At 36.9% G+C, this 13,102-nt stretch overlaps 1 protein-coding gene across 1 annotated transcript in view; it reads left to right on the top strand.

Moving 5' to 3' along the window:
• Positions 1 to 10,155, top strand: part of LOC114330316 (uncharacterized) — a 29,986-nt gene extending 19,831 nt beyond the window's left edge. Inside the window, exon 4 of the mRNA XM_028279641.2 lies at positions 7,886 to 10,155. Within this exon, the coding sequence (XP_028135442.2) occupies positions 7,886 to 8,264 (379 nt within the window). The 3' untranslated portion in view covers positions 8,265 to 10,155. The remainder of the gene's footprint in view (positions 1 to 7,885) is intronic.
• The last annotated feature ends 2,947 nt before the right edge of the window (positions 10,156 to 13,102 follow it).

Raw genomic sequence — 13,102 nt, forward strand, 5'->3', positions numbered from 1 at the left:
CTGCATATATTTAATTGCAATTATATTCTATGATTTTTGTAACTTTACAGGTATCTACCACATTTTTTAAAGAATATATGAAATAAATAGTCATTAAAAATCAAAACATATTTTTTTAAATATACACATTTTCAATACATTCCTACTTTCCGAGTTCATTTCAATGAGTGAAGTGAATGAATTTAAATGCAGCATTCTGGGTGACGTCACTCCCGCCATTAGATTCTTGATGCTGATTGGTGGAAAGTTACCATGCAACCTGTCTATTTATGAACCTTGGTCGCTGCCCTTGTCCCCCGGTCGCCATCTTGGAAAAAGTTGTGTAAAGGACTTTTTCGCGCTGTATCTCCTAAACTAGCAACAATACAGAAAATTTAATTACACATAAAATGTAGCAAATTAAATTTTCTACAATTTTGTATCTATTACTTTTTATCGTCAAGTGACCAACAAAAAAGTTATAAACAAAAATAAGAGACAATTTTGTAAGAAGTTTTCTTTTGGAGGTTATAACTTTTTTCCGTTCATTTTGCAATAAAATAACATCATAGCGATTTTATAGAGGATTTTTCAACGAACAATTTCCACTATAAATTTGTTTAATTTTATGTATTTATCTAGTGCTCTGTCTAGTTTTACAGCGCTGAAAACTTGACCAGATTCTCGAATTCTCATTGGAATACAATAAAAACAAAACCAATATATTTATTTGTTATGATTTTAGCATTCCTATGCTATTATTAAGCTATTTTTGATCCTTTTCCCGGCCACCTATGAGGTAGAGTCTATAGGCCTAATCCACGGACAATTTCTAGACAAAATGATATTATTTATTATTATATGTTAAAAAATATCTATCATAGTTATTATTTTTTTATTTCTTGCTAGGTCCAGGCTGCGAGTCAAGATCTGAGTCAGTATCCGAGGTGAATTTTTGTGGTATAATTAGAGTCATTGTCGGTAATTCATCTACCAATTCATTTTCTTCAATAATTAATGTTAATATGTCCACGCTGTTGCTGCAACTTCAGCACCACAATAGAGGCACACTGCTGAACATTTGAGGTCTGCTTTTTGGCAACCACATGCACTTCCAATTTCCATTGCATCTGCTAAAGATGAATTTCATAAGCTCGGGGGTACTGGAGGCTTAGAAGTTTGGATTGGTATCCTAAATGTTCCATGCTTTTTCCAGCCCCAATTTTTTGGATCACAATGTATACCGAGCCATGACTGAATCTGGTGATACACTCGGAGTCTGTGGAAACGGGCTGCATCTTGTGTTGAAGTGAGGAAGTGAGAAGAGATTAAATGCATTTTTTGTCGCTGTTTTAGCGAATCGTTTGTATCTCAGGGTTTCCAGAGAATCGTCTTTATTTCCGCCATATAAAGAGACGAAAAACGTTTGCTGACAACAGTGAGTAAAGATGGCTCGATTTTCTCACTGACAAATAATTTTCCCTAGAGGTTTCTTACAAATAAAATAACCACCACTCATGATGCGCTCTTACAAAAAACACAAAATGCTTATCTAATCACAAAAATATAAATTTTACCCACAAGACTCTCAATAGTATTATCTATAAAACTCAAAATACTTTTTCACAATTTTTAATACGACTGCACGTGACCAAATAGCCAAAAAGCACAACTGTAAGAATAAGTTAAGTAGAGGGGTACCGACTGCTGTGCCACCTAGGATAAATTATAATAATAAAAGTAATATCACACAGATATTCAGTCTGGTACGGAAGAAAAATGACGTAACTGTTAATTTTGCCAATTCCTGTTTATTGCGCAATTAACTTCTAAAATACTATGTAAAGATGATACAAAAAGACCGAACTGTAAAAATGTGCTGAGCCACTAGTTGCGTCGTTACTGAAATACGCGCTATGATAGACCTTGTTTCAGATGCATAATGACGCAACTGTAGATAGGGTTGAAAAAGGGGGGATTAAATTAAGATAATGAAATTCGAGCCAATATCGATGAAAATAAAAGCCATCGTTGTCAAAAAACAAACGCCATACCGATGCTCCTGGACGATTACTCTTCATTTAATTCCATTTTAAATGTTTAAAAATAGTTTTTTTGCTCTTCTGAAGAATTTTGCATTTTGCGGTTGCGTCATTCTTCTTCTGAAGCGGCGAATTTGTCCTCAAACAACTTCTTGGGCCTTTTCTATATAATATGCTTAGGGTTCTAAGTTTTATAGTAAGGAGAAAGGTCAAAAATAGATTACTAGTAGCATAGGAATGTTAAAATCATAATAAATTGTATGAATAAAAAAATATTAAGAGGATCGGTACGTATTTTCGGCTGCAATGCTATTCAAATGGGGATTCATTTTTTTCGAATCCTGAGAAAACTAATAAGTATTTTTGAAAAATTAAAACGCAGAATAAAAGATTACGTTATTAGCGAGGGCCGAAAGTCCCTGAGAACTTCTATAATGTTTATTTTAATAAGTTACAGGGCTGAAAAACTAAGAGAAAATGTGGTGTGATATTTAATTTCAAATATCTCATTCGAAAGAAACTTCTTATATATTCTAAGGGACTTTCGGCCCTCGATAATAATTTAGTCTTTCATTTTGTGTTTAAATTTTTTAAAAATATTTATTAGTTTTTGCAGGATTCGAAAAAAATGGACACCATGTCCGTGGAAATAGAACATTCGCTATCTTTGTCATACAATGCACTCATTCGAATAAAATGTTATGACAAATCTCAAGACAGTGACAAGTAGAGATGTGTCCGACCCGCTTAACTTGATATAGCAGTTCATTCTGCTACTGCTTTTTAACGCTTTTACGATGATAATAAAATCAATCAAAGAGTTGTTTATTAAATAGTATTTATAGTGTATTTGAAAAATAATAATGGCTTTAAGGCGTACAATTAATAAAAAGTTATTTATTGTTTATATATTATTTATGGAAAATCCAAGTATTTCAAGTCGTTCAAATAAAAGTATTATTTTATAAGAGTTTGTCCCGATAACCGTAAATAGGTACGAGTTTAGCTATAAAGTAAAGTGCCCATGGTGGCATAAAATGTAGTAAATGCTAATGCTTTAAGTACGTACTACATTTTTGAAGATTTCACTACACTTAAAAAGCATTTGCTTTTCTCCGTAGTATTTGCTACTACTTACCAGCCTACATAGAAGAATGTACTACGCTTTTGAAGTATGTGCTTGTTTAGTAGTATTTTGCTTCAGTTTAAGTGAAGTTGGTGGGTGGACGTCTTCGGCGTAGGTATTTTTTTGTTACAATATGGCAGCATTTATGAATGCGTGTCATAGAAAAATTTACAAACTAAGAAGAAGATTCCTAATTTTTGGGGTCATTATTTTATCAAATAAAATTTAATAATTGTGAAGAAGATTAACAAATAACAATTGTTCATTTTTATCCTCGCGTAACTCTTTTATCGCTTCGGATCTGAGTCACTCACTTTTACTCATGTACAATTCTAATAATTTGGTACGTAAAAATGTGAATTTACAAATCACAAGCACATGGAAAACTAATTCCATCACGATTGGTGTAATGCAGACACGGCTGGCGCTACGCTTTGTAGTGATCATAGTAATAAATCATTTGATGTGATCATTTGATATGACCACAAACATATCTACAATCGGCAAAAACTTCCAACAATCCAACATATAGTTTACTCCTTTAAACGAGAATAAAATTTAATGCGAAAATTATTGGTTTACCGATAGATTTTATAGATCATATTTTCACTCTACTCTAAATTTAAAATTAATTTGAAAAATACAAAAGTAATTAATTTGATTTATGTAAAAAAGTACTTACTTCAATTGAGCTAACCGTCTATTTCTTCGCTTTTCAGTAACACATTTCTTGTAACAACGTCCCATGTTTTAATTTGCGCAAATAAAGAAATAAAGAAATAAATAAAGTCTTTATAAATTAATTGAGTAATACTACATTTATACAACAACGCAGTTCTTCACATGTTCAAACCTTATCTAAGCTTTCCATGGTAACAGGACATTATTAAAATAAGTTTACAACTTTTTTTCTTTTTCGATTATTTGTATAGTATATAAATAATGGTAACCAATGAATACATAATTAGTGAAAAAATAATCCTATCATTTATACAAGTAAAGGTTATCCAAGAACATTCAAAAACTGAACGAAACCGAAATAGCCATCTCTACCTTTCTAATGACAATGTCACTGTCAACCTAATGTTTACATCTGCAGTTTCCATACCAATGAGAATTTTACTACACGTAATTTGCTGTGTAAAGACAGAAAAAGTACGGATAGCCGTAAAATATTTGCGAATTATGTACCCATAGCCTTAAGATAGAAAAGTAAGCCTAACGTTTTGTTTTTATTGTATCCCTATGAGCATTCGAGAATCTGGTCAAGTTTGGAGCGCTGTAAAACCTAGATAAATAAATATAATTAAACACCTCTATAGTGGAAATTGTTAGCTTAAAACCCCTCTACAAAATGGCTATAATGTTATTTTATTGTAAAATGAACTTAAAAAAAATTATAACTTCCAAGAGGAAACTTGTTAAAAAATTTTTACTTATTTTTGTTTATATCTTTTTTGTTGGTCACTTGACGATAAAAACTAATAGAAACACAATTGTAGAAAATTTAATTTGCTACATATTATGTGTAATTAAATTTTCTGTAGGGTTGGTAGTTTACGAGATACAGCGCGAAACCCCTTTGCACCCCTTTTCCAAGATGGCGGCTGGGGGACAAGGGTGGCGACCCCAAAAACTTGAATTTAAGCTTCTACTGATCCCCCCTACATATAAAAAAAAATAAAATTGACTCCTCTAACAAATGCAAGGTAAGGCATAAAAAATGTAACATTTCAACTATTTTTTGACATCAAAATCAATAAACTTTTTAATATTTTATTCGTTGTCTCTTGTCTTATAAATTGTAAAAGTAAGAGATTAAGGATGTTACCAGGAAGGGGTTCCAATAAGAAAAGTTTCAGATTTAAATAATTATTTAATATTATTTTAATAATGAATTTTGTATCTGGGACTTGTCGCTACAGCGTCTTAAAGTGGATTTTAAGCTATTTTTGAAATGTCACTTAAGAGGATCGGTACGTATTTTCGGCTGCAATGCTATTCAAATGGGGATTCATTTTTTTCGAATCCTGAGAAAACTAATAAGTATTTTTGAAAAATTTAAACGCGGAATGAAAAATTACGTTATTAGCGAGGGCCGAAAGTCCCTGAGAACTTCTATAATGTTTATTTTAATAAGTTACAGGGGTGAAAAACTAAGAGAAAATTTAGTGTGATTTTTAATTTCAAATATCTCATTCAAAATAAAATTTTTATTTATTCTAAAGGATTTTCGGCCCTCGGTAATAATTTAGTCTTTCATTCTGCGTTTAAATTTTTCAAAAATATTTATTGGTTTTTTCAGGATTCGAAAAAAATGAACACAATGCCGTGGTAATATTTTCCAAATCTATCTCTGTCTTACAACGCACTCAGCCGAATATAATATTGTCAGCATATATTGTCAGTCAGACACTGACAATCAGTGACAATCACGACAATTTTAAATATTTGACATTGCATCGGGAATATTTTAAGTTATTGATTAAATATTATTGATATATAGTGTATTTGATAAATAATTGATTTAATACGTTAACTTAATAAAAAGTTATTTATTGTGCATTATTTGTGGAAGATCCAAGCAGAGAATACGTCAGGATAATAATATATTCTGTGATCCAAGTATTTTGTTGTTAAAGATGTTCAAAATTGTAAGCGTTCCATAACAATATATTATTAAAAAATCACTTTAGCACTTTTCCTCTTTTCTCGATTGAGTATTAGTTTTTGTTGTACAAATAAATTATTACAGTAAATTAAAGTAAATTATTGTACAAATAAATTACTCACCAAGAAGAAACAGAGAATGACAACATCACCCAAGAAGAAGTAAACGAAGCAATCAAAAGATCAAAAAATAGAAAATCACCAGGTCCGGATAATATACCAAATGAATTAATTAAATACGGAGGTACAAAAATAATAGAAGAGATAACAACATTATTCCAAAAAATTGTAAACAACATGACAGTACCAGAGGAATGGAGAGAGTATAACAATACCAATCTACAAGAAAGGCGTAAAGACAGATCCTACGAACTACCGAGGAATTACACTACTCAATTCTACATCAAAACTATTGACAAAAATTCTATCCCAAAAAATATATAAGAAAGCCGGTGTATCGGAAGAACAACAGGGTTTTCGCCCAAACAGATCTACAATAGACGCTATTTTCATAATGCGACAATTAGTTGAGAAATCAATAGAATTCGACAAGCCCATGTTCACATGCTTTGTAGATCTGAAACAAGCATTCGACAGAGTACGATTAAAGGACGTGCTCAGTATCCTTGAAAAGAAAAACATAGGTCAGAGGTATAGAAACATAATCAAAGAGCTCAATAGATCCAACAAAACACGAATTAAAACCACACACGGGCTCACGGAAGAAATCAAAATCAATGCAGGCATTAGACAAGGGGACAGCCTCAGTCCATGCCTATTTAATTTAATAATGGATGAAGTTATAGGTAGTGTTAACATAATGAATCAGGGATACAAAATGGGTAACCGAACCATGAGAATACTTTGCTACGCAGATGATGCAATCTTAATAGCCGAGAACGAAGATGACTTACAACGCCTACTACAAAAATTCAAAATAACCGCCGAAAAGTATAACCTGACACTATCCAAAGAGAAAACCCAATCGATGGTAATATCCAGGAACCCAATTAGATGTAAGTTAGTAGTGGACGACCATATAATCGAACAGGTAATAGATTGCAGATACTTAGGTGTGGAAATATCTAGCGACAGGCATCTGTGACAAGAATCAAAACAGCAGGCAATGAAAGCAGCGAGAATATCTAGTTTCCTGAGGGATATAATCTGGCGGAATAAATATATGAGCACCGAAAGCAAAGTCATAAGACATGTGTTAGACCCGTACTGACATACGCAGCTGAGACAAGGGCCGAGACAACAAAGACCAAACAGATAATGAGAACAACAGAGATGAAAACCCTAAGATCCATAAGAGGTATCACACTCAGAGATAGAGTACGAAACGAAGACACATTGAGAGAGCTAGGCGTTCAGGACGTAGTGAGATGGACAAGAGCGCGACGACGCATGTGGAGGGACCACGTAGATCGGATGGACCCTGAACGTATGGCGCATTGGGCGAAAACACAGAAGCCCAACACCAAGCGACCCATAGGAAGACCCAAAAAACGATGGTACGAGAGTTGGAGCTCCGGATCGCAGCAAAGACTGTAACAGAAGAAACAGGACATAGTCCTATTACAAGAAGAAGAAGAAGAAGAAATAAATTATTACAATCACTGAATACATAGTTAGTGAAAAAATTATCACATTTTTTAACTGAATTAATAATTTGCAATTATAAAAATAACAGTTATCCAAAAACATTCAAAAGCCATTTCTTTAAATTAATGATGACATTTTCAAGTAGAATGACATTCTAGTAATGTTTACATATCCATACCAGTGTGAATTTTACTACACGTAATTTGCCGTGTAAAGGCAGATAAAGTAGGGATACACGTAAAATATTTGCGAATTATGTACCCATAGCCTTAAATAGACAGTTTGGTATCGTTTTGATTCTGAGATGTGCACGCAGCTCCACTGAGGACGTCTTAAGATAGAAACAGCTGTCTGGAGATTGTGTATCGTCTCTGAATCAAAGGTAAACATAAATTGTCTTTCATTTTCATTTTTAATATTTATATTATTGATATATACCTATATTCTCTTATGTTATTAGGTACAGTCCCAAAAAGAGTCCCCTTCAAAAACCAAAGAAACTGGAACAGATGACCTCAAACATGTTGATCAGCAAGACCAAAACAAAAGTCACCCCATCCAAGTCGAGCGTTAGGATTGTAAAACCCGTAGAAAAGAAAGTAGTCGTATCCAAAATTCCCAAAGCTGTAATGGCCGAAAAGAAAGGCTTATCCAGGTTGGGATTCAAAGCTGGTCCTGCGGGTAATACAAAGGGCTCAAGAGTAGAACAGATAAAAGCAGCAGCGAGCAAAGCGCAGCCGAAGAGGAATTCTTTGGAAAATAGAAGGGAGGTTGTTCAGAAAGTTAGAACCAACAGGAGGTTTGAATTATTAATGAAGATGAGGAATGCTAATGGGTAATCATTAGCTTCTATATTCATTTTACTGTATATATAGTCTAAGATCCGAATCTAGGTCGACCTTCACCCATCTGCTTTGGGGCCGTCCATTAATCACGTGATGTTTTTTTTGGCATTTTTTAACCCCCCTCCCCATTGGTGATACATGGTGAGGTTTAAGACCTACCCCCCTACCCCCTATATCACGTGTATTTTTTAGGATCTACAGGATCTACTAGGTAGATAAGTATCATCTATTTTTTTTTATAAAAAATTAAAGACTACAATAATAACGTTTAGAGGTAGACAGAAAGGTTGCAGGCTGTTTTTGACTGACAAAAATAATGAAAAAAATGCGAAAAACATTTTTGTACTAAATTAGTATTAAATAAAATACTAAATGTATTATACATAAACATTATTTAATGTACGGTATCCTCGGATCACTAATGAGCAAGACTTTTTTAACACCAATAACTGGATAAGCATCTAGCAAGTCAGTTGTTGGCACAGTGCTTTGTGTTGAAGATTAACATCAGTTTCATCAAGCTACTCGGCGTCATTATTTTCGCGCACTACGCAGAGAATCTCTCGATCTACCGTTCGATCGTCGCGTGAGGATGCAGGAAGGACGAACATTGTGCATCTCTAGAGTGTTATTGCTCGGATTCAGTTGCTTGTGACAAGTATTCACATGCGCTTTAGCTATTTTCTTTGTACAGAAGTCCAGTGCACACCGCTGGCATGTCCTTTCAAAAATATCTGATGATCCTTCTGCAGGCTAGGGCAATACAGGTCATAAATCAATTTGCCGAAGCCTTCATTCTTCTTCTTCAAGTCCGTCTCCTATCGGAGGTTGGAAATCATCACAGCTATTCTTATTTTACTGGCGGCTGCCCTAAATAGGTCGATGGAACTGCAGCCGAACCATTCCCTTAGATTTCTTAACCAAGATATTCTGCGCCTACCGATACTTCTCTTACCCCTGATTTTACCCTGAATGATCAGTCTCAGCAGCGAGTATTTGTCACCTCTCATAACATGGCCAAAGTATTCAAGCTTTCTTCTTTTAACAGTAAGTACAACTTCACATCCTTTTCCGATCCGACGTAAAATTTCGGCATTCGTCACGTGGTCCACCCACGATACATGGAGCATTCTACGTTAACACCACATCTCAAAAGCTTCAATGTTTTTAATGCTGCCCATCTTGATGGTCCATGACTCAACTCCGTATAATAAAGTGGAGAAGATATAACACCGCAGCATACGCACTCTCAGATCAAGATTTATGTCACGACTACAGAGAAATACTTTCATCTTGAAGCCTTCATACGTTGGAGTAATTTCGAGAGACCGTCGCAGAAGAAATGGAGCATAATGGATCTTGTCATCATGCTCTTGAGGCTCTGGAATATATAAGCCACCGGACGACTGCAAAATCGGGTAAGGAGGTATAACGAAGCGTTCCGAAAGAATGAATCGTATAGAACTCCGCATATTATATACCTAAAGCAAATATTGACTTTCTCACACACGCTCGCTATACCACTGCTGGGAAGACAGATCTGGAATAAAACTTTCAACAATGTTAGCTGGCTTGACATACTCTGCTACGACGCCATGGCTGTCAATAACCATATTACTCCATACTTCTGAGAGAACTTCACCAACCTTATAAAAATTCTTTTTTTCAAGGTCATGATCTTTTGTTCTCCCTTGTTCATCCAAATGAGTTCCATAAGAATCATGCGAAAGTGTAAGTCCAGATAATTCCCGGCTGAAAGGCGCCATTCTTCTCTCAACGCGATTGAACGCGCTTATACCAGGTGCATTTGTAAAGATAAATATTGCTCTAGATCATGCTTGACAAAGTTGTGTAGGGCATGGGCAATACTTTTGAAGTATTAATACATGAGCTAAAATATTTTTTTTTTTTTTTTTTTTTTTTTTTTTTTTTCGAGGTGGGAATCTTCTTAAGACCGTCTGGGAAGGTGTCCCAGGTGTGTCGGATTTGACCCGCCCTCTCTGTATCACGAGCCGCCTACCGACTAAACCCACCTCCTCTTTCTCCAGCCGACGGGTCTGGAACCGCTCTTAGCGAGCATATCTGATCCGTCGACCTTACTCATAGCTCCCCTCCGGCACTTCTAGCGTGCATTCCATGGATTGGTTGGCCGCTCGGCCGCCCTCCGCACACGCTCCGCACCAGACAGGCCGGTGAAGCGACCGCCTAGCTCAACCCGTGCGCGGATAGGTCGACCGGGGTGTCCCCAGCCCAGGATGGAACGAACCAGAGAATGTCAGTTGGCAGTTACGAGCAACTCCAGTCATTCATACTTTCATCTATCCACGCTGTCTCATCCACCTATTCATACTTTCTTTCATTTAACCCCAAACATTCCTTACTTTCATCTATGCACACTTACTCGTCCACCCATTCATTCTGACATTTAGATGGGACAGTCTGTGTAGGTTGGATGTAAAAGGTCCTTCCCCACTGACTGTCCCAAAACGATACAAAACATGGTATAACATACAAAGAAAGAACTAGAGTAAAAGGAGATGAAAAGAGAAAGTGGAGATAGAATTAGAGAAGAGAGAAGAAAGAGAAAAGAAAGAATAGGAAAGAAGCAAAAGAGAAAGGAAAAGTAAAGATAGAGAACATAAACAGGGAATAGAAAGATAAAATTGATCAAAAGACGAAAAAGAAAGAATAGGAAAGAAGCAAAAGAGAAAGGAAAAGTAAAGATAGAGAACATAAACAGGGAATAGAAAGATAAAATTGATCAAAAGACGATTACTTGTATAGATAAAATTAAGTAAATAAATAAATAAACTACAATAAAATAAATAAATAAATAAATAAATAAAACCGTGTAAGAATAAAAATAGACAGTCAGTGTGGTTTGGATGTAAAGGGTCCTCCCCCCTCTGACTGCCCGCCACGACACAAACACATTTTTTAAATAAATAAATATAGTGGTCATCCCGTCTGCAGACGCCTCTCCTTCTCTTCCTTGTGTTTCATTGTCTTGGTGACAAAAGCAATGACCAGGTCGAAGTCTCTCTTGCTATTAATGGCTTTGTCCATTAGCTCGTGTGGCTCACCTAGAGGGGATCCCAGACCCAGCCGCAGCTCGGCACGCCCCGCATGGTACGCAGGGCACACGAACACGACATGCCGCGCGTCATCAACCACCCCACACTCGGGACACAGATCGTCAGCGGTCTTCCCTATACGGTGGGTATATTTTCTGAACGATCCATGCCCCGTCAAAAACTGTGTGAAGTAGTAGTTGACGCGCCGATGCCGACACCCGCACCACCTCACCACATCCGGGATCAAGGATCTCGTCCAGACCGCCTTCTCGACTTCGGCTGCCCATTCCCTCTGCCAAAACTCTATACTTCTCTTTCTTTCTAATGGTCCTGAACCTATTGCCCCGGTGCCCCGTTGGTACATTCGGACTCTCTCTCCAGCCAGGATGTGCACCGGCACAGAACCAGCCACCACCTGTAACGCAATGGTTGATACGGTTCTGTACGCGCTGCACACCCTGATCAGAGGTTTCCTTTGTGCCCTGAGAAGCATGTCTTTATATTTTTTCATCCGGAGGACCTCGTACCATACCGGGGCCCCGTATAATAGTATCGATAGAATGGATTGTAACATAACTGTTCTTTTCTGTGATCCTGGGCCCCCTATGTTTGGCATTAACTTGTTTAGTACCGAGGTCCTTTTTTCAGCCTTTCGACATGCTTCCTGAACGTGTTGTCCGAATGCTAGTCTATCGTCTAACGTGATGCCTAAGTATTTCACGGTCTTTTGGGGTCTTATTTCGGAGCCATTGTACTCGAATATTATGTTGTTTCTGTATCTCGGTCCCCTCAAGATTATCGCTTCAGTTTTCTCTACTGCAAGTTTTAAATCGTTTTCTTCTATCCATTCCTCGGTTCTCTTTATTGCTTGGTTTACTTTTTCTATTATGCCCCAATCGCCTTCGACTAGTAAGGCCAGATCGTCCGCGTATGCAATCGCTTTTACTCCTCTCTCTTTGTTTATTTCTAGTACCCCGTTATATAATATATTCCATAGTGAGGGTCCCAGGACTGACCCCTGGGGTACTCCCGCGGTCATTTTCATCTTCTTTTTCTTTGATATGCATACGGTTCTTTCAAATAGGTAGTCCTTTATTATGTTGGACAAATATTCCGGAGCTCCACATTCGACTATTCTGTCTACAATGAGGCCCCAGTTTGCTGAGTTAAAAGCGTTTTTTATGTCCAACAGAACAAGGACTACCCACCTTTTCTTGCTTGCCTTTGCCGAGTCCTTTATCCAGGTTGCGGCATCTACTGTCGATCTGCCTTTCCGGAATCCGTACTGTTGATTAGATAACGCTCTCTCATCTTCCAACACGCCCTCCAGTCTCCCCTTGATAAGTCTTTCGTAGAACTTACCAAGGCAGTCCAGGAGGCATATTGGCCGATAAGAGGCTGCCGAATCGGGGGGCTTCCCAGGCTTCAGGAGTAGAACTAAGTTCGCTTCCTTTAAGTCCCTGGGAAACTCTTGCTTCTGCAGTAGGTCATTACATATTCTTCTGATCAAACCTGGTTTCTCTGTTGCTATTATCTTGATTGCCTCTGGAGGCAGCCCGTCGGGGCCGGGAGCTTTCCCCTTCTTCATCTCCTGACCAGCGGTTTTAATTTCATCTTCCGTGAACTCCTCTACCATTGTTGGAAAAATCTTGACAAAGTTTTGGACTGTCTTCGTGGGGAAGAGGAGTTCAGCTGATTCCATCCGCTGGTCCTCGTCAAGTTTATATGGGGCCATTATTTTCAAGGACTTCATGGTAA

The sequence above is a fragment of the Diabrotica virgifera genome, chromosome 6 (genome assembly GCF_917563875.1).
Source record: "Diabrotica virgifera virgifera chromosome 6, PGI_DIABVI_V3a".
NCBI lineage: Eukaryota > Metazoa > Arthropoda > Insecta > Coleoptera > Chrysomelidae > Diabrotica > Diabrotica virgifera.